At 42.6% G+C, this 22,250-nt stretch overlaps 1 protein-coding gene across 1 annotated transcript in view; it reads right to left on the reverse strand.

The window, feature by feature from the left end:
• Positions 1–800: 800 nt before the first annotated feature.
• Positions 801–22,250, reverse strand: part of PPP2R5A (protein phosphatase 2, regulatory subunit B', alpha) — a 23,971-nt gene continuing 2,521 nt past the window's right edge. Inside the window, exons 2-12 of the mRNA XM_010142736.1 lie at positions 19,044–19,145; positions 13,792–13,884; positions 11,796–11,926; positions 11,538–11,597; positions 10,289–10,397; positions 8,205–8,258; positions 4,167–4,217; positions 3,202–3,321; positions 2,992–3,119; positions 2,217–2,318; positions 801–1,475 (exon numbers count right to left, since the gene is read on the reverse strand). Coding sequence (XP_010141038.1) covers positions 1,343–1,475; positions 2,217–2,318; positions 2,992–3,119; positions 3,202–3,321; positions 4,167–4,217; positions 8,205–8,258; positions 10,289–10,397; positions 11,538–11,597; positions 11,796–11,926; positions 13,792–13,884; positions 19,044–19,145 — 1,083 coding nt within the window. The 3' untranslated portion in view covers positions 801–1,342. The remainder of the gene's footprint in view (positions 1,476–2,216; positions 2,319–2,991; positions 3,120–3,201; positions 3,322–4,166; positions 4,218–8,204; positions 8,259–10,288; positions 10,398–11,537; positions 11,598–11,795; positions 11,927–13,791; positions 13,885–19,043; positions 19,146–22,250) is intronic.

A 22,250-nucleotide genomic window follows, 5' to 3' on the forward strand; every position in this document is an offset into this window, starting at 1 on the left:
GAATAAAGTCAGCAAAGCAGCCAAGCAGAGGGTGAGGACTCTGCCTCAGCTGCTCCGGCCACCACAGAGCCACACAAAGCCTTCCACCCTACTCACCAGAAACAAAACTCGGCAGCCTGCGCCTCCAGCACTTCCAGGCAGTGAAAAGCCACAGGATATTCCGCGCCGTGAGCGGTTAACGGCTGTTGGTAAAAGCCATTCTAATTCTCCTGGGCTTTAGCAACACAAAGATGTGATGTACAGCAGTAAATACAAACATAAAGACTTTATTGAATGCTGCTCAATTCCCCAAAGATCTTTCATTACAAAAGTTTTCCACACAACTGCAATTTAAGAGATTGGAATGGTACTCTGATAAAAGATGTGAAAAATACTTGATCAAGTAAACAGACAAGACTTCTATTGTCAACCTTCTACCTTTAAGAAACAGACTGCATTTTCTTTAAATAAAACAAGGAACTATTTAGTGACATCCTTCCCTCCTTACTACGAAAAACAGAATATTCCCAATTTTGGTCTCATTTTTCAGTCCAGGAGATGCTAAAACTAATGCAGAAACATCCAGGAGACCTGCACTACTCTGCAGGGAGTCCTTGGGCTGATGAGGAGCATCATAGATGGGCTCTAGAGAAAGGTCCATCCTCAGCTGCAGCAGCAGGAGATCTCTAAGCAGCCCAGGACCAGGAGGCAGCAAGAACAGGGTAGAGGCACTCACCAAGCGGTAGGTCAGAGGCATGGACCACCCCAGCCTGATGTTCAGGCTGATGTTCTCTCCCTACTTTGCTTCCTCCTAATGTGAGCATTAGATAAATCTAAATCTGAACCCAGTCAGGAATTCAAGGGCAGCACCACGTCGGAGTTCCTTTCAGTGCTGTCAGGGGCACACACTGAGTATCGAGTTACTGGTAACGTACCTTGGTTTTATTTGAGAAAATACAGCACAACTAGAAGCCTTTTCTATCATCTCAACCCAAGTATGCAGCGATGTGAAAAGCACATATAAAACAAGGAAAAAATGTACATAGCAAACTATACCACCTATGTGCAACAAATCAAAAATTCAAGTCATAATTCTCACCACTCCCAGAATTATGTCACTCATTAAGGATGATAATTCATTTCTGTGAGACGTTGGAAGTGACGGTATATCGATAATGAGACAACGCACAATATGCTGTGGTAGTGACATCACTTAACTGCTGTATTGAATTTCAGATCTTTGCATCTACCAGAGAAAAAATGGGCTGTTTCTATCAGAGTAATGAGGTTTCTTTTACAAATCCTTACGTATTTCAAAAGGGTACAAAAAAGCGTGTCTGCCGAGTAGAGGTGGTTGTTTCCTTTATTTGGCACTTGTACTGTGGGCGTTCAGCACGCTGTGAGCGCTGTTCTGCTTCTCTGCCATCGCCTTCTTCAGCTTCAACTCCTCGAGCTTTCTCCACAACTCTTCACGTTCCAGTTCCTTCTTTTTCTCTCTGTCAAACAGAGCAAAGTATCAATTTCAGACGTGTTTTAAGTGCAGTGTGGAGAGACAGTTATTTAACTCGGATTGACATCCAGTAACTCCTCCTGTAAGCTTTTCTCCAAAGCTGTTTGAGGCAATTCCAGTTTCCTCTACTGAAAAGCAAGTGTACAGATTGGTGACGGTTAGCGGTAAAACCGTAACTTTGCTCCAGCGAACTCAGACAAGTGCTGCGGTGTGGCTCTGCACAGACAACTGCAGTTCTAAGGAGGTTCTTCTAGCACTGCAGACAAATTAAGGGACTAAGCGTCTCTGGGGTAGAAAAGCACAACCACTGTAAGGAGGCTTTGCACGCGGTCTCAGCTGGCCTGGGATGATCCGTGCCCTGCCTCCCTGGCTGCAGCGGTGCGGGTTAGCAGGGCAGAGAGGGGTCTGAGCTGGGCTGTGAAGTGTTCTCCAGTTGAGCGTCCTTCAGGCAAGCAAGGCCAGCACCAGGCAGCCCCTCACAGCAGCAGCTGAGCCCAGTTCCCCCCCACAGCAGCGTGTGCTCCCTGCCCAGGCAGGATGGGGAACTGGGGCCTTCCTGCCACCCCACCAGGCACCACCGAGACGCTCCAGTGACACCCGGCAGCAAATCCCCCACGAGCAGTTCCACTAGAGAACCCCACAGCCACAACCGTGACATTTTGTTTCTTTTCAGCTGGTGCGTTTTAGACCTGTATTTATCACACGTGTTTGGAAGAAGAATCAGTACCTCTGCCTTTCTGCTTTGTAGGAGCTGGTCAGTTCATCGAAAAGCTTGCCGTTCATTTCCATCAGGGTTTTCAGCACGTTATAGACCAGGGCCACAATAGTTCTGGGACAGAGGAACACAACCGTTAGAGTTACTCAACACAAATCACTGCACCAAACAAGCGTTCAGTTTCTTTTTTGGACTCTGAGCTTCTGAGTTAAGATACTCCTATAAGGTCAGCGAGTTTCTGCAACAAAACCCTTGACTAGAATTTCCTCAAGAAATTAATGAAATCCATACGTAAACGTTTTTTGAAATGACAGTTTAATTCCTGACTCTTGCAGTTGCATAGCATGTGCCGCTCTTCTCCGACAGGATCTTTTCCCCTTCTTATCTCATGGGGCAGCAATAGCTGCTGCTGAAGACAGGGACAGAATTTTGTTCATCCGAAGTAGTAAGGGGCAGCAAAGCATAGATACAGCAGAAGCATCCCTCAGAAATCATTTTGGTCTAAGAATTTGCAGTTTTAACTGATACATAAGATCCAGTGTCATTACGGCATGAAAAGCACCACCCCATTTCCTCGTACTTTTCCCATAAATTCCAGGTCTCCATCCTAACAACGCAGAACAGTGAACGCACAGAGCTGAAAGCAACATCTGTTTTGGCACCCATGATCTCACTGAGTTCACCTGACTTAAGTAAAAATGAAGTCACGTTTACAAGCTCACGACCCACACCTAAAACCGTGGACAATTTATTTATGGTGCTATAGATGAGGTTAAACACTACGTACGGGTTCCAGTGTTCTTTGGAGATCTTGTATAAACTGCCAAACATAATTGGTAGAATTTTATCAATGTTCTCCTCAATCAGGCTAAGAATATATTCATTATTCCAGAAGTACAAAGCTCTCTCTGCAACCTGAAACACAAAGTTTAGGGGTCAACAGCCATAACATAAATTATTATTAAAATAACCCCCCAAACTTGTACTTTTTTTTTACCTGAAAATGTGAACTTGAGACACACTTGGATATTTGCTTAAATAAAGGCTCTTCTATTTTTCTGAATTGTGACGGTTCTATTACATCTAAGATTTCTTCAATTTCACCTAAAAACATTACCTGTTGGGAAAAAAGAAATACATCCCAGAGTATGAGAACATTTTGCATGGCTGTTGCAAGCAAACAAAATGCAGCTTTGACGTCGGCCACGAGCCCTGCCGCGGCCACTGCGTGCGATGACAGCGCGTGGGGCCTGGACCAAGCCAACCACCGGCGTCGGCTGCCGGGTTCAGCTCTCACCCTGCACGTCTCCTTTCGGGTCACTGCTCTGAACACTTCCCCGAATGGCTTCTGCAGGGTTTTAGGGTTAAACACACTCACTACAGCATTTTCTGTCTCCAAGAGTGGCTGCAGAGATTACCATCATCTGAGGTCTCAAAAGTAGCTTTTGAAGTGATAAACGGTTAATTCTGGTTTTAAATACAACCAGCAGAACACTGGGTAGGTGGCACAGATCTGGCAGCATAAATCAAATTTCTGATTTTTAACTACAGAGAAGAAACCAGAAAAAATTAAACTTTCCAAGATGATTTATTTTTGTGCAACAGGAAAATAATGTCTGTACGCTTTACCAGACGCTTGCTCATCTCTCAGTGCTGTCTGTGCCACGTGGCAGATGGCAACCTCCAACCTGGACTATCTAGTAAAATACTTCCCACCTCAGAAAAGTGTTTCTCTATACGGGATCTTAGAAGGCAGCTTCTAGAATGGTTTCAGCCTTGCAACACCTCAGTAAGAACAGATGTACAGGACAGTGGCACGGAGCCGCAGCACAAAGGGGAGCGCCTCCAGAAGCTCCGAGAGCTGCAGGATCTGCTGCAGAGCACTGCAGAGGAGGGACGCGTGAACCTGCCCCACGAGGCTTTACATCACAGCAGGCACCAGAAACAAGAGACAACACCAACCTCTTTCTGGCTGCAAGTTTTTGGCCAAAATTTGAGCAGTCCTCTGATGACCTACATTAAAAAGACAAACATGTTGAAGCAGAACACATTTCTATTCCGTATCTGATAAAGTACAGAACCAGTTTGCTTTTCCTTATCCAGCGGTTCAACGAAAATGAAACACAGCTCAACAGAGTTCCACTGAGAATAAATACTGCGCTGCCTCATTTAAATCTGTATCTTCATTAGGTTATCGGAATAATTTAGACCCTTATCACTTCACAGGTCTTTGGTTATCCGTTCGCACTGTGCCCCCCCCAATACACGCATTAATTGATGGGATGCTGGTAACATCAAAGCCTCACAACATGAGGTTAACCCCCCTGTAGCTGGATTTCCCAGAATATTTGTCTTCTACTCATCCACACTTTGGGAAGCACCTGTCTGGGCATCAAGGTTTGAAGCCCAAGAGCAAGTGGTACAGGCTGACTGCCCAAACAGGGCTATGCAGAGGAGCCGTGGCCTCCACCTTCCTTCTTCCTTGCAGGATTGGCATCGTTAAAGACTAGAAACTTTAAGAAGTTGTGAACTCAGACAATAGTTTTCAGTGTAGATACTAGAATATCTCAACCCAAGGCTGGAAAATCAAACCTTTGGGAACCTTCATTAGAAAGTAGAGCCCTCAGGAGGAAGGGGTGGGGGGAACCCAAACCACACGAAGGCTGGAGGCCTGTTTCCTAGAACAAACATCTGGCACTGCAGCTACATTACAAAATTAATGCTGGCCAAAAAAAAAAAAAACTGTAACTGTTTCAGAAGCAGAAACATTCTCAGAGCCTTATAAACTTCAATTCTGAGAGGAGAGCCTCTATTTTTATGACACAACAGCACCTAATTGACCACATCTGATTGGAGAACTTACTCAGCTCTCTGAATACCTTCCCGCTCTGGGTTTTACCATGTTGTTGGTTTTTTAACTCAGCTTCCCAGCTGGTTCTTTTATTCACAAGTACCAGTACTATCAAAAGTGAGTTCCCAGAGAAAACATTGATACGATTTTCGGAGCAGACAAATATCTACCCCAGGATACTCGCATATCCTGCTACTGCGAAACCGAATGTCACTGGAGTGACGCTGAGCAACACAGAAACCCCGGGCAGCTGGTGAAGTCCAGTGCTCAAATCCACACCAACAAAGCAAGAATGGGGCTGCCTTACAGAGCCTTGACCATCCAGTTCTACCAGCTGGAAGATGCAGACAACTGAAATTCTAATGCCAGCATGTGACACCTGACGAAGGAGCAGGAGGCCTGGGTCAGCCTACATAGGTGACAGCTCTGCCACTGGCCCACAGCAGCAGAGCTCCCTCCCTGAGCTGCTCTGCCGGTCCCGACCCGGCCTCCTCGCTGCCTCCATGGCCAGCGCAGAAGAGCTGAGGCAGGTGGCACAGTGAGGGGAGAGGAGACACGTCGAGCTGCTCCATTCCACTGCAGTTACCTCATCTGGCCAGTCCTTTGCTCACTCGCTTCTCCACTCTCAAGGAGTCAGACTTGCAGAATTAATTATATTTGTTTCTCTAGATTCATAAAGCAGTCTGTGTAAGTACACTTTAGAGCCATTTTTCTGTTAATTAGCTCGTAACCAAATGACTCAGTTACATACCACTGAGATTGTATTTTTAAAGAACAAACCTGAATGTATACAGGTACAATAGCTCATTCTGCCGACAGAAAAGTGCAAGTAAGCCAAAAAATGTCAGACAAGACAAAGAAAAGCCGTGAGAACCTACCAGATACCCCTAATTGAAGCATGAGTTTATGGGTCCTAAAGCATAGAACTGAGTTAGCTGGAAAAGCCCAGTTCCCAGCACTTGTTATTGTAAGAGTGGTGAATATACTTCACTACAGGAACTTGTATTCTCATCTGGATAAAGAAATAGTGGTGCAGACCTCTACGAGGTACCTTTCTTGCTCCGCAGAGAGCATCGGTTTCCAGCTAGCATGTGCTTTTATTATTAAAATGCACGTTTACATTCAAAGATTTTATTCTAAGAAATATTCACCATGAATGCAGATCTCAAATCCTGCCTGCTCTTAATACACAGAATTCTTAAGATGAATATTCTTCCCTGACCTACAAAATCCCTGTAAAGTGACTTACAACAGCGGGCACCTGCTGGAAAACTTCTCTCGTGTACAAGGGCTGCGTGTTTACCCTGATTTCTTCAATGTAAAGGCCACTGCACTTCGCAGGGTTAGGTAACCAACTGTTCTTGTCAGCTCTGCAAACATCAGGACTGACCTAAGGCAGACTACCATAGTTACAAGAGCTCAGATTGAATGTCCTCTAAACTGACCCTGAGTGACAATTCCTGCCAGAAAAATAACAGTAAGGTACTCATGAAGACAGCCTTCTGATGGTGTTCTTAAAATATTGCTTGACCTAAAGCCAAAAGAATTCCAAATGCGATCTCATGAGTTGCCCCAAATTTTACCATTTACTTTTCAAGCACTTCAGAAAGTTTCTTACAGCTTCACTTCTCATCATCTTACATTTACTCCTTTATAAAGCCAATTTCACTATACACTGCAGTGACTTCTCGAACCTTCTCCATTCTGAATTCATCTGTACTGAGTAAGCAGCAACCAGAACTGTGTATGCTGTAGCCCCGGTGAAGTCTCGGAGTCGCGCTGTGGCAGTCCTGCTTCAAAAGCCCTGCCTCCTTCACTTCAAAAAGTCCCAGCTTGGGTCCTGCATCACAGTTCTGTAAATTCATATCAGGAGCTTTGGACTTTGTCAATTCATTCGATCTCACAGGTTTTCATGCAACACTATACGTGTCAACCTGAACCACCAAAATGCCTGGCTAGTTCTCCCGCTTGGCTTAAGGAATAAGGCTTACGCTGTTCCTCTCTCCTCGCCCTGTCCAGCAAATCCAGCTCACTGACCAGTGTAGCTGGCAATGCTCCCGTACAGGGGGAAAGAAGGTGCTTATGCAGACAAGGCCAATTTACAGACAAGCAGGTCAACCACCTTCCACCAGCTACAGAATAACTCTTCTTCTGAGGAGGAACATCAACACTGAAGTGGCCGTGCAGAAAACAAGCTTCCACTGAAAGGGCAGTGAAGATGTGTTGTTTCCACAAAGCTGTTTCTTTTTTCTTTATAGAAAAATTTAGATTTTGCATGAGCTCTTCATTTTTCTGCCACAAGAAGGGATAAAGTATTCCAATATCAACATACCCCCAACAGAAAGTTTTCTGACTGTCCAGCTAAGACCAGTTTCTGTTCTAGCTGGTCTAACATCAGTCCGTGTCCCCACGAGCCGCTGCACTGCCCTGAGCCTGCGTTCTTCTTCACGGGCATTGCCAAAGCCCTTGCATGAAGCGCTGCAAACCCCTTTTTAGCTGAGCTGTCAATACGTATCACGGGAGACGCAGTCTGGCAAAAGCCACCGACGCCTGGAGCACCTGCGCTGCGACTGCCAGGAGGCAGCTCAGTGACGGCAGAGGCAGAACAACCACCGCAGCTGCAACTGCAGCGTTCCTTCTGTCTACGCAAAGTGCTGTTCTTTCCAACTTTTCTTTTGGGATTGTTTATTCCCTAAAATATTCCAGCTTCAGGCAGCGGCTAGACACCGACCATCAGTGGCTAGACACTAAACCCACTGACGTTTTAGTTCCTACTGAAGGGAAGACAGTTGTACATCCTTTCTCATAGGAGGTAATCTGCATGACATCAGTAGTTCAAACTTGTATTTAAAGTTGTACTCTGTCTAGGTCACAGGTTAAGAGATAACTGTCCTTTTGAGGCCAGAATTTTTGTAACAGTTTTCAAGATTTAAAAATTTTTTGGGGGAAAAAAACCCAATCCAAACCAAAAAAAAAAACACAGCAAAAAAACCCAACAAAACAAAACCCACACACACAAAAACCCCCCACCAACACCCGCCCCCATAGAACATTAATCAAGATAGTACAGATAGCACCACCACACAAGTTACACTGAAACATTTAACTGAAATTAGGAACAGAAAAAGATTGAACTGAGGAACACTTACAGGCTCTGTTAAAGTTGTATCTTTTTCCAGGAACTGTACAACACAATAGGCGAGCTAGAATGTAAGTCATACGATTATTTAAACAGACACTGTTCAGACACTGCAGCTCAACTAAATACCACGATTTACAATGGAAGCACCTCAGATCAAGGGAGGAAAACACCCCAACCCAGAACACCCCAATACAGACATTTTAAATTCTTCCTAACCAAACAAAATGCCAGTTAAAGCAGCAAGATATACAAGCCTGCTCTATTTTACAAAAACTCCCTGCATACCAAAAAATCTTCAGGTTTTTCTCATCCTAGAAGAAAATTGCTTTTAAGCTTGACAGATACTTCCCCAACTCAGATCCAGTACCCAGACAGATTTTTCTCAGCATCAATTGCTGTGTTAGCATTACAAAGTCATCGCTTTCAAACATCTATACTGGGGTAAAAAAAGGTGACACTTTCAGTCAAAAATGGTTTTAGAACGGGTAACTAAACAACCATACCTCTGCCCAGTACAGAACCCATACGATAATCCTATCACTAAAGCAGTTACAATCCTAGATTCTATTCAGACTGATTTTAAGAAGTCATAGTCTTTGTCTCACAATATAAAGCAAAGACAAAAGTTATTTACATGAATTACACGTACACTGCAATGCTTCAGATGCTTGAAATCAAGCATTACCTCCCCCCCGCCCCCTCCCCCCCCTTTTTTAATCTGTTATCCCAAAGCAGATAAATACAACGCTGTAATTACAACGGGTCTTGTTTATTTCTTTTACCCTTAGGCTAAGGATGTATATAAGGATTCAAAAAACAACAAATGTCACACATTAGCCTCATAAAATCCCATTATATACATTGTACAGTAACGCTTTATTGTTCAAAGACACGAAGACTCACACTTAATTCAACCGTAAGGGAAGTCTGAACTTGTACCACCAAAGCAGCCAGGCCACTCCCGAGTGCAAAGCAGATTTAGTGCTGGTTTACAGCTTCAGGGTAATAGGAAACCAGGACTGCCCAGTGCTGAAACCGCACGTGGCACTACCGGTGGGTGAAGGGAGAGACAGGGAGCACAGTCAGCAAACCAAATGCTGCTTTCAGGTACACAGCACCTGAATTAACAGGATCCTTTCAGGTATGGATGAACCGGATTAAACGGATCGTAGGAAAAAGGGCAGCTGGCTGTACTGCCCTGTCGGTGACAATACCTTTGGCAAGTGACCTTCACAGCACTGACTCATTCCATGGAGCAGCTTATTGCATAGCAATAAACCACAAAGACAAGTGATTTAATTAAAACTTCATATGGGAACCGGGAATTAACCGAGCTCTTGACTTGATCCTGTTTGTAGATTATACAGGCGCAGTGATTATACAGTCACTTTAATTGGAAACTAATTGCCCTGTATCGTTTGTCTATAAAGAGCTGCATTAGTGAGCTAAGTTAACCAAGCAAGTTTTTAATTAGCCACAGCAGAATTACTTGCAAGTTTGCATCAAATGTACGTCTGGAAAGGATACACGTTATCCCTCACACACAAGGCTGATCATCTGTGCAAAGTGTAAGAACGGAAGTCAAATGAAGAACGGAGCATTCTGACAGCATCCCTGACCTACGTCACTTCTACCTACTACACGCTTCTGCCATTTACATCCGGCACTCTCCTCCCCTCCTCATCATTGGTTTGGTTTTGGAACTAAAAAAGCACCTCTGAAACAAGTACGTGGCCATACCAGAGGTTCCTTCACACACAGCATTTAGGTTACGTAAAGGAACCAGTAACAGCACAAGGTCCTGGGATTAAATGAAGCTTAAAGTGTGACAGGATGAGCAAGCACAAAAAGCTTCCCACTTCAGCTGACATGACTGACTCACTCCTAAATTCTTTTGCTTTTAACAGATGATAAATATTGTCTCAGATTAACATTTAGACATAAGATTTGAAAGAGCTTTTAAAAAACCAGTAACTGGATTTGCTGATGTTTTGGAATATTGGTATAACAACACCCACTGCTTCAAATTTCATTAGCATCAAATGCAAATACAGAAAACCCCACCGCTCTTAAAAATAGGCAAAAGCTTACCTGTGCGTGAAACAAAGCTAATCCCTTCGCAGTGTGCATGGGAATCAGAACTTTCATAAGGAACTGTTTGTGTTCTGCTTTCAGTGGCAGTGCAAAACCATTGATAATACTGAAAACATGAATAAGCAGGATTTTTATTAAAAAAATTCTTATCAGGTCAAGAATTTCTGTAAATTCAAGAGACACTCTATTTCTGATCCAATTTCTAAACCTGATCATTTCAAAGCCATACACCAGCTCTACCTATGCACAGCCTTTAAAGCGTTGGAATGGCGTGAGTTTAGGTTTAGGCTTGGTCGGAATACCAGGGAACCAGTAGTCCAGAACACTCATTAGACGAGCTGAGGTATGTTGTTGTGGCCTCCCTTAGTAAAATCACCTCAGTAAGTCTTGCTGTTTCATTGTAAAGCTTAGACAGATGCACCGGGGAGCTGATCCACTTCACCCACAACCACCAGCAACTTGCATAACTGGCATATAATTTTGAACCATTTTAAACAGTGCAGTTTGAGCAACCTTTCCCTCCAAAAACAAAGTTAGAAAGTGTCTCATTGATTCTTATTTTTAAGAGTTGATGAGTCACAGAACAGACAAAAGTCCTTCAGGAAGAGGGTGAGGTTTTTCTTCCCCCTTGCCTTTTAGAAAGGTATCCCTTTCACTTCATTTTCATGAAAAATTGCTCCACAGCAGTTTCACAGTGTCTGGAATTTCAGTTAGGCCAATAATATTTATAAAGGTTTCTACTGTAAAATATATGCGACAGTTTTGGAAAACACTGTCACAAAAACCTTTGAAGTTAAAAATTAAAATTAGTGAAATAGTAGCAAGATAACCAAAAAACCCTGGCACTGACAAGGCTTTCCTGAACAGAGCTTAAAGAAAACCAGCCTGCTGCAGATTAAAGCATTTCGTTCAGCACGAGGGCAAAAGTTAACATTCACTTTCTGAATCAAAGCACAAGTCATCTATCAGGTATAAGACAAGCAAGAGTAGATATTCCTGACAAACAAGGGCCCTTGAGAAATATTTTGCCAGTCAGCTTTAAAACTTGCACTGAAAAAGAATAATTTATCCTGTGTATCCTAATTTGATATTTACATGGTAACCCAGACAGTATTAGACTGTATCAGTGACTGCACTTCACTCGTTACCGTGAAACTCTCCTTCCCTCTTCCCACTTCTAAACTGGGAAAGCTGAAGCAAACACCCACAAAAATGTTTTGTATTTTATGCGTCAGAGCAAACTTACCTTCCTAGTATCTCGAGAAGTTCAGCAACACCATTGAAGTGCTCTGTTTCATATATAAACCTGTTACAGAAAAAGACAACCATCAAAAACCAAAACAAGAGGATCAGCGATTCCAAAGAAATTACCTTTAATAAGCTTTAAATACTTGAAAGCCGGACCACAGTCCAAACCCAGGTCTTTTATTTCAAGAATAAATCACTGCAGACCCAGACCACGAATCAAGATAAAGTGCTCCTCAGCCTTGTCACACACACATACCTGAGGAAAATGTTGTTAATCTGTTTCCTGATGAATGCTCTTAAACCGAGGAATTTTCCATAAATACGATGAAGAACTGTCTTTAGGAAGTCTCGTTCTCGTGGGTCTTCGCTATCAAAGAGCTCCAACAGCTTTAAAAATTAAATTGAAATGTATTACTTTTGAAAACCTTAAAATGTACGTTACCGATTTGAGTTTAATCTTTAATTTACAAGTTTACATTAGAGAAATAGAATCAGTTTAACAAAAAGATTACACTTTAAAAATTAGATTTTTTTAATAAAGCTGATTATTGTCTTTTAAATAGACCCTTCATTCCCTTCAAAGTCTATACACAACAAAGCTATTCCAACAACTACTGCACTACTGAAATTAAAATGAAATTGTAAGAATGAGATTATCAAACCTCAGGAAAGTGGTTTACACTTAGTCTTTAAGAAATCGGAATGAACTGAACCTGTATCAGGTATTTACAATTTCTTAATTTAAATCCTGCACTGCTCATCTCAAAAAGCTACTTGTGTCTCAAAGGTTAAGCAAAAGCATTCCTGTGTGAGAAATTTCACAATTAACGATTTAACATGGAGGGGTCATAAAATAAGGGCAATTATTAATTGATCCTCTAATACAGACTAAACGCTGCAATAAGCTGGCAAGATGTTCCATGCATCTTTTTTCTTGTAGCAAGTCTTCCAGGGACACAGAGGCGACCAAACTCAGGCAGACATCAAAAGATCCTCCCATCCCATTACAGACCACTATTTCGGTTACTTTTCTTCCCCGCGTGCCCACGTCAGCATGTTCAGAAATGCTAACCATGCTCAACAAGCTCGAGCAGGACCCGCAGCCTCTGCTCAGTCCAGGTCTGGGAGCTCACGTAAGTCTACACCAAGCAGCCCACGGGACTGGAAACAGCTGTGCAGGGGCTTTGTTCAGGCTCACTTCCATTCTGTATTTAGAAGGAATTTCTCAGGGTCCCTGCTCCATGTGTCCCCCCGTATATCGCTAGCTGTTCGTTGCATTGTCTAGAGACAGGTCGAGTGACCTGTCAGGCACCGAAACTCAGCAGCTCTTAAGGCTCTTAACCACGGGACAATCAGGAAATTGGATACCCATGGCCAAGAGTTCAGCAGCAGCCTCAGGCCTGAAGAGGGAAAGTTGAATGAAACACCTATAAACAAGAACCATAAAACCAAACAAGTAGAAATTCAATGCAGCCACTGAAGATGGGGAGAAAAAGGGTCCATCTGTGCCTTTACTTGTCACTGCTGGACTCTGATGACCTGCCAACACTCACTCCTCACACACTGAGCTCTTCCTTGACAAACAAGTGTTTTGACATGGTGAAAAAATCCTCACTGAGTTAACCTTGGACGAAAGTTGGTATGGCATTCTACAGCCTAATTCCTTGAGAAATTACATATAATATGAAATCCACTTTCTGGCTCCTAGTTACTTTGTGTGGTGAAGTGTGATGCTCCCAAGTATCATCATCTTTGATTTTCCTCCGTGGTTAATGCACTGTGGCGAAGAGAATGACACTACCTAGTCCCAAGTTAGCAGATGTTGGAGCGCATTTCATGTACAATAAGTACAGGAACTTTTTACAGTAAAGGCTGTCAGTTTTCCTGTGATAAATCCACGAAAAAATCCAAACTTTAAAGCGCTACAAAAATTTAATTAGCACGTTGTTGATGTGACCAGAAGTTACAAACTAAAAAACCAGCTTGTATTTACAAATCACAGATATTTTACATTGCAAAGCACTGAGGTTGATACATGATCACAAAGTGCTTCTGGATTTACCAATCACGAATAGCTGGTGTGGCTTGATGTGCTGTTTGTTTAGAGTTTGGCAGAAACCACTGCTGCAACAACTCGGATTTAACCCCATGTCAACAGGAAAGCTTTAACAATCTCCTTAACTGTACAGACATCTGACAAGCTTCAGAGGTGGTCTTTAAATCCGAGGGTGGGAAAAACTCTCTCTACTCACCTGCTGTACAAATTTCTGGTCAATGTATCTCTTTGCAATGCTAGGCTGAAAATCTGGGCTCTCCAAAAACCTCAGGAAAAATTCATACACCAACTGCAAACAGAGAAATGACATTTTTGAAGGCAGTAAGTACCACCACAGTGGTTCTAGTCACATACTTAAAAGGTACAAAAGGAAACCGATGCCTAACATATCACTGCTTAATCACAGCCTCTACTGACGTTTACTGAATTACAGTATCAAGAGCTCTTCAATGCCCTGAAGAGTCAAAGCTTAATAAATCATCTATCAGAAATATCACGACTAGACAAAAACAGCTTGCAAGTATTATATACAAAGTCACATTTCCTACTATAGTGAGAATTTATTACGTAGAAATAAGTTACTAAACACTTATCAACACTGAGGATTAAATGAAATGCTCCATCATCACACAATTCCTTAAACAGATGAAGAAAAACCTGCTCAGTAAGACTCCCTGAAATTAAGTTTTAGCTGCAATCTCCAAAATCGCAGAGTCATGTTAAAAAGTTGAATGAATACACAAAAACATAAGCGTTTGCCTTAACACTAGGTTTCTACCTCCTGGGCACTCAATTCTAGGCCCCTCTGCAGACGTATCTTCAACATCCTTTATACGTTGTAGTGTATTATTCCTATCGAGTTCCAGTTCCACTCGCTATGATCCCACCATGCCCTCAGGTGGAAGAACAGACAGGAGACAGAGCTAGCAAGGGCCTGAGGTAGCGGAGAGAGCTATGAAGAAGCCAGAACACCTCCCGTGTTTTGGGGTTCATCAGAAGACCACGATACAAACTACTGCACTTCCATAACAATGGCAGATTCATAAACCACACACAAGGCTTCTCTCAACTACGGCAGAATCGAGGAGAACGATGTCTTATGTTTAGGTGCAGTCAGGGCTGCTTATGTTCTCAATGCCTGTTTAACTCCACACTAGTTAAGCGGTTGATTAGTAATAATATTAAAAACGCAATTTAGATCCATAATGACATCACTGACTGGTCTGAGCGCAGCGGTCCTATTCACAGGCACGTATTTCAATTGTTCACACCAGGAGTATTTCTTAACATGAGAGCTGGCACCTGACTTAATTCATCACTGTAATTATGAAGCTCACTTGAGAGAAGAGCTTGACAATAAGTACTTTTGATCCAGAGCTCTGGAGATGACAGTTACTCACGCATAGCCTCAAGGAGGGTATGTGGTATCTGCAAAGCACAAGCTCAGAAACACAAGTTGCCCTTCACTCTTTCTTCCCCCCGACAGACTGTAACAAGAGCTCTTCATATCAGCAGTCTGAATGAAGACCAATTTCATCTAACAGGACTACTAAAAGCCAAGCTTCCCTGCACGGCCTTCATTTGTCTTCTTGTGTATAAACACAAGAGCACCACAGACAATACAGGCCAGAATTTTTAAAAGCTGGGTAAGAGACAATCCAACCCTGTAATTTTAAATATTATCATTCCCCAGCCTCTCTCTTAGATCAACCGTGGCTGTTTAACATCTTCATCCATGACCGACAGCGGGATCGAGCACACCCTCAGCAAGCCTGCAGATGACATGAAGCTGAGCAGTGCAGCTGACACACCTGAGGAACAGAATGCCATCCAGAGGGACCTGGACAAGCTTAGTGGACCCAGGTGATCCTCGTGAGGTTCAACAAGGCCAAGTGCAAGGTCCTGCATCTGGGTTGGGGCAGTCTTCAGTCTCGGTACAGACTGGGGGATGAGGGTTTGAGAGCAGCCCTGTGCAAGAGGACTTTGGGGTACTGGTGGGTGAAAAGCTGGACACAAGCCAGCAACCTGCACATGCAGCTCAAAAGACCAACCATATCCTGGGCTGCATCAAAAGAAGTGTGGCCAGCACGTCAAGGGAGGTGGTTCTCCTCCCCTACTCTGGTGAGACCTCACCTGGAGTACTATGTCTAGCTCTGGAGTCCTCAGCACAAGGTGACATGAACCTGTTGGAGAGGGCCCAGCAGAGGCCACAAACATGATCAGAGGGCTGGAATATCTCTCCTGTGAGGACAGGCTGAAGGAGTTGGGGTTGTTCAGCTTGAAGAGAAGACTCCCAGGAGACTTTTTTGTGGCCTTCCAGAACTTAAACAGGGCTTACAAGGATGGGGACAGTCTTTTCAGCAGGGCCTGTTGTGACAGGCCAAGGGGTGACGGTTTGAAACTAATAGAGGGGAGATTCCGACTAGATGAAAGGAAGAAATTTTTTTTTTTTTTTTTTTTTTTTTTGCCTGCTACTAAATCCTTTTCTCTCCTAAACTTCGGATGCTATAAGGAGACAGAGAATAGAGGTGCTTTGAATTACATGCTTAATATTAGAGTCCATCCACCTGAGATAACCCCCAAGAATCAGTTCTGGATAGCCCTTAGTTTTACTGTAGTCACCCTTACACACTCTGTGGTGAAACCGTGACCCAGGTTGCCCACAGAGGTGATAGATGCCCCATCTCTGGAAACATTCCAGGTCAGGTTGGTTGAGGTTCTGAACAACTTGATCTAGTTGAAGATGTCCCTGCTCATTTTAGGAGGGTCGGACCAGTTGACCTTTAAAGGTCCCTTCCAACCCAAAATATTCTATGGTTCTACTGATCTTTTTCAAGCTAGAAACTAGGTAACTTCACTACTGGTTTGTATTGAAATGGGAAACATGGCTGGCGGGAGGGTATTAGCACAGCTTCACAGGGAGTTCTACTGATCTTTTTCAAGCTAGAAACTAGGTAACTTCACTACTGGTTTGTATTGAAATGGGAAACATGGCTGGCGGGAGGGTATTAGCACAGCTTCACAGGGATTACTTTCGGAACTAAATTTCATTAAAGATTTCTATAATAAATTCCTATATTAAACATTTCCATCAACAAGGAACATGAATGTTCATGTCATGTCAACAAAATATTTCTGACAACAAAGAATAGTCAGATGTGGCAACTGCTTTGACAATGACACAATACTGGAAGCTACACCTGGAAGAAAGTACATCGGGTTATCAATAAGATAAGGCCCTGAAGACCTGGAGTTAAAAACACAGGAGGAAACTTAAGGATTGCAAAGTCACAGTTAGAGATCCAAGAAAAAGTTCTGCTAAGCGTTTGCAACACTTTAAGCTGAGAAAGGGTTAACCACAGGATAACTGGTTCTCAGAATTGGTCTGCTTGGGTCAAAGAGCTATGAAGTAACTCCTATTACTTTGGTGATTCAATCTTCTTTCTTGCAGAGACCGCTAGAATATTACTGTTTTAAGCGACCAATTCCACCAACTCTTCAAGTCCCCAAGCCTCAAAACCTGCAGTGGCTTTAATGCCAACCTGTTCAACCTAGTTTGGCTGCTACAGACCATCTCGAGTATTGCTTTAAAGCAGTGTCGTCAAGTGGCGCTCGCTTTACTGCAGGTCTAGAGCCTTTTTTTATGACCTCACACACTGATGACTTACTAAGCCATTATCTATCATGTTAGTTTATAGAGAAATGCCACCAGATTGAACCAGAGAAGAGTAGAGATTCAGATTTTTTCTTTTTCCCTCTCAGAAATCTGACTGCCAGATCAGGATAGTATTGGGAGTTTGTAACTAAGCGATCACAAACTACAGCCAGTAAAAAAATCCGCACACACCCCCAAGCAGCGCTTTAGATTACACCAGAGGTAAGAACAGGCTTTGATGGGGGGAGGTGGTGTGCAGGAAATGGATGTGCACACCCCTTTCCTCCAGAACGTGACACTTCCAGCAGCTTTCTGCTCCTGGGGGCAATCAGTAAGTTACCAGACTCAGCCTCCTACCATCCAGTGAACTGTAAAAGGAAGGAGAGGAAGACACAAACTGTTTCCACTGTGCTGCAAGGGGCGTTCTATTCCAAGGACAGGATGAACAACTGATGCAACAGTCCACGATCAGACAGCCTGGCCAAAACTCATTTAGAAAAAGGCAAAAGAAAAAGCTGAAAATAAAATTTCAAGTAATACCTCGGTTACAAACCTCTTTTGACTTCTCCTAGACAAGCCTAAAGCACAAGCAAACTGGTCACAGAAGCCACAAGTCTTCTTCTATGACAAGTTCACAAGTTCACTTGTGACCTGAAGTGAACTGAGCTAACATTTACAAATTCTACTCCTGAGGGACAGGGACGTTTTGAAGTCAGATGATGCTGCTACCGACTAGAACAGACACTTGCACAACCCTTGCACCCTCCCACCCCTACAAGCCTCTCATGTCGTGCAGTTACAGCCATTTCTCCCATGAATTAGGATCAGGCACACAGAAGATGATAATTATCACAGCCTTTAACCTGCCGAGGTATTTTTTGTGATAACTCGTTTCAAGCCTCAAACACTACCCTGACCGTGTACATTTTATAGCCAGTATTAGGCGTAGAGTTTGTAAGTAAGAGCGTTCGAACATTTTAACTCTTTAATAGAGGGGAGAGAGCAGCATGCAGGTGCGTGGTAGCTATTAACCTTCCACTCACTACTAGGAGTTGCTACATAGCTTTTACTTAACAGATACTACTTACATGAATTCAGCAATGAACTACCTGAGATATGAGCCTGGATGATTACACGTGATTGAGGTTTGTTCCACATTTAACAGTTAATTAAAAAAAAATCAGCGGTACTGCAAGTCAATCATGTGATTGCTACAGCAATGCTATAAAAATCACGAGATTGGCACAGGAGTGCAACAATAGAATAACTAACCAACTGTTACCAAACAACAATGCCTATTTTGTGAAGTTTTGCATGAAGGGAAGAAAGAGGGTGGGAAGAACGAGGAGATAGCTATTTGTTGCTCAAAAACCAAATGAAGGCTATTACTCTGGTTTTGTTACCATCACAAGAAACTGAAGTGTTAACATCCTCTTACTTTTTATTGAAATCACACAAGAAGTTGCTCAAGGGCAGAAAACAAACCTCTTAAGAACACAGTTTCCTAAAATACCCTTATATTTTTAAGACATACGTGTACCACAGTGTAACAGTGCAAACACTCCACTTAATAAACAAATAAATAAGAAGTCTTTAAGCAGTTTAGAAGACTTACATTCTGCCATCATTTATACACGTTAAGAAAAGCACCACTTCCTTCCCCTCTCATGTATAGAAACTCAACTGTGTTATAAAAGCAATTTTGACGTTCTTCCCAAAGGCACAAAATGACTCAAGAACCCATTCACAGTTCTTGCCTTACAACAAGGCTTGAAAATAAAGGAGTCGCATACCTGTATGTGGGGCCATGAGGCTTCAAGAGTTGGTTCATCTTCCTCTGGATCAAAATCTGGGTTATCGCTAGGTGGAAGTGTTCTGAAAATATTAGCGCTAATCTGTAAGAGAAAAGAACATTGTTAAAGGGTATCGCTTTTTATGCTTCCACACTAAGCAAGGTTCTACTTCTGTCCTAATATGACAGGAAACAAAACCATCTCTTTTAAAAAACTAATATTATAAATGACTTTCAGTCTTTACTTTTTCAGAACGGCTAAATTCAAACAGCCAGAAGTCTGAAACAGGCCAGTGAAAATAATAACAACTTTTGTCTGAACTGTTTTACAGGTTTGTAGCTGAACATATTTCTCTGCAACCATCACAGTTAGAAAATTTCAGATTCCCCTTATAAAGACAATTTTTTAACTAAGAGCTGATGTTTAATCAGACCATATTTGTCTTGAATAAAACAATTACAATTTTAACAGCACTCTTCACAAGTAAGGCAGCCAATCCCAAAAATATATCTAATCTAGAATTCTTCATGTTAATTTCAAAATACTTCTCAATTTCAAGTAAGGACTGAAGAACAGTTTATGATTTTTCACCTTTCATAATTTCAAGACGTTTCAAGGTTTTGGGAAGTCAGAAATACATAACAGTTGTAAACCTTGACACAGTGAAGAAAAGTAGCTACCAAGTTACTTTAATTTTTTCATATAGTCAAATCAAATTCAAGCTTGAAAAGGTTTCTCGAGGAATTTTGAAGCACACAGAAGTCTGGATAGGAGACCAATCTTTCAGATGTCAAAAGAAAAACAAACGCCCTCTCTTCTGCCAGATGTAACATACTGGATTTAAAATTTCTTTAACATGAATAAAAGAGAACATGCAGTTAACTTTGTTTCTACATTTCCTCCTGTTTTTTTCAGGAGACACATTTAGCTTCAAATGTCTTTCAAACTCTTCAGCCTTTTCAACTAAATCTCCTTCCAATAGCTGCTAACCACTCAAGCCTACTAAACACAGAAGAAAACGTTTGACCGTTTGCAGCAAATGCTACTGCACAGCTTCCATGGAGTCTCCAAGGCGTTTGAAGCATCTTGCAAAAGAACTTTAAAAGATCCTGCAGTCACCCAGCTGGCTCTGTATAGCAGAAGCCGCCTCATTAAACAAGGTATAAAGCTATTGCATAAACTGACTTTTCATTTCCTCCTGTGCGCGTCATTCCACGTCCTGTCGCTGTCTCCTGTTGGTACACGGTGCAGCTGCAGATGCTGCCCTAGGGTAGAAGGGCAGTGATGTTCTCTACGGATGGGCACTACAGCAGTTGTTGCACAGCCAGAAAAAACACCCCAAAACACTACGGTTGTCCTTTAACGTTGTAAACACAAAGGACTTGGGATTCTGGAGCACAAGAGAAACTGGCTGAACGGATAGGAGGGGGAAACAGGGGGGACGCAGGAGCCAGAAAATGTAAATTTTAACCAAGTCCAAACCCCAAGACTACAAGCCTGGTTCTGTTATTGGATACACTCTTATTAGTTATTCAGCAGAAAGCTCCAACATTCAGATCAGTCCCTACAAAGATTTTCCTACCTCTGCTTACAAGTCTTTGCTAACAGCTCTTGAAAAACACATCCTTTTATTTCTAGATGCATCTTGCTGACCTGAACCAGTCAACCCTTTAGCACAGAACCTCCGGGTACAGAACCCAACAGTTTCAAGTCCAAAACAAAGGTATAAGTACTGAACGTACTTCTGTAGCAGAAGCAGACAGCAAGCTTCTCAGCCAGATCTTTAGAAAACTAATTTTACGATTTTCAGAGTATTCAGTATTTCTAACTAGCATTATCGGTCTCCTGAGAACATATTAAACTTAGAATACACTGTGCACCATTTTGATGTACTAGCCTGTCTCCCTAAAAAACTGGTTTTTACTTCATTTGACGTACTTTTGCTTCCTGTCTCATTTGTTCTCTCTAATGTCTTGCTAACAATATTGATCGAAGATGCGGTTAGAACGCCCACTGTTTTCCTACGGGCAAATTCTTCTCTATATCCTTTCAGATTATTTAAAACATCCCTTTTCCTTCGTAAGTGGGGTCTTATCCCAAATCTGTGATTTGAGAAGTATAACTCATAAAAGGCTTTTAGAGCTGGATAGGTTTCCAGAGAAACCCAGCATTAGCTTTCTAAATTAAACCTCAGAAAGTTTTGTAAAAGTGACATCTGAAAATGCGCCAGTTAATGTACTGAGATATGGCAACTTGAAACAAAAAAAGAAAGAAAAAAAGACCCTCATTGTCTGTGCACTCCCCAAGAGCTAAGTGTTTGGAGAGATCACTAGGTTCAGTTCCAATTTCTGAGCAGATAGGGAGACTTGACTTTTTTTGAAATTCTGAATTCACAGCCTGTGCAAGCTGCTGGAACAATCTCATTTACATTGATTTATTTCTTGTATGTTGGTAAGCAATGAGGTGAGGCTGGCAGCACTATCTGACGGAGGAATAATGCGTACTGGAAGGACATTTCTGTTATGGTCCCTAACCTGATAAAGGACAAGGCTTTCTAACTTCCCAGGAAAACTTAAAATACTCACAAAGCCAAATCCTACTTTGGTGTTAGCTTCAGAGTCCTTCTAGCTGAGAATTTCCAAACAGAGAAGACACTAGTTTTAGATGACCTCAAAACAAGGGGCACAGACCACTATGTCACCCCTTCAAAACTGTTTGTAAGCAAAACTCCTCCTCAATCCTTAATTCAAAGGCTTTGCCAAAGAAACTACAGGAGAATCAGGTTACCTGGGGCACCGAAAAAGATAACCTACAGCCTATGTCCTGAGCACCTGCCTAAACAAAGATTTTTAATTTCTTTATGATCCGTTCCATCCTTGGTGGCTTGAAAAGACACTGCTATCATTTCAAGCAGTGCTGCCTACCTCAGGATCCACACAGAGCAGGAACAACTACACGAGCCATTACTGCGTGGTACTGGCCCGGCAGCTGTCATGGTAACAAAGGCCATGTGAAGGGAAGGAATGCTAGGAGACCTCCTGACCTGCACAGACCTTGCCTACGCACTGCTCAGCAACAACATTGGCTTTCCTCTGTGATATCTGTAAGGCAATGTTGACCTTGCCTCGCCAACACTTGGGGGACTCCAAGGAAAATGGGCTGCTTTCTCTGCAAGCTGGAGGAAAGGTGTCCCAAGACTAGGGAAAG

The sequence above is a fragment of the Buceros rhinoceros genome, unplaced genomic scaffold (genome assembly GCF_000710305.1).
Source record: "Buceros rhinoceros silvestris isolate BGI_N320 unplaced genomic scaffold, ASM71030v1 scaffold6259, whole genome shotgun sequence".
Lineage (NCBI taxonomy): Eukaryota > Metazoa > Chordata > Aves > Bucerotiformes > Bucerotidae > Buceros > Buceros rhinoceros.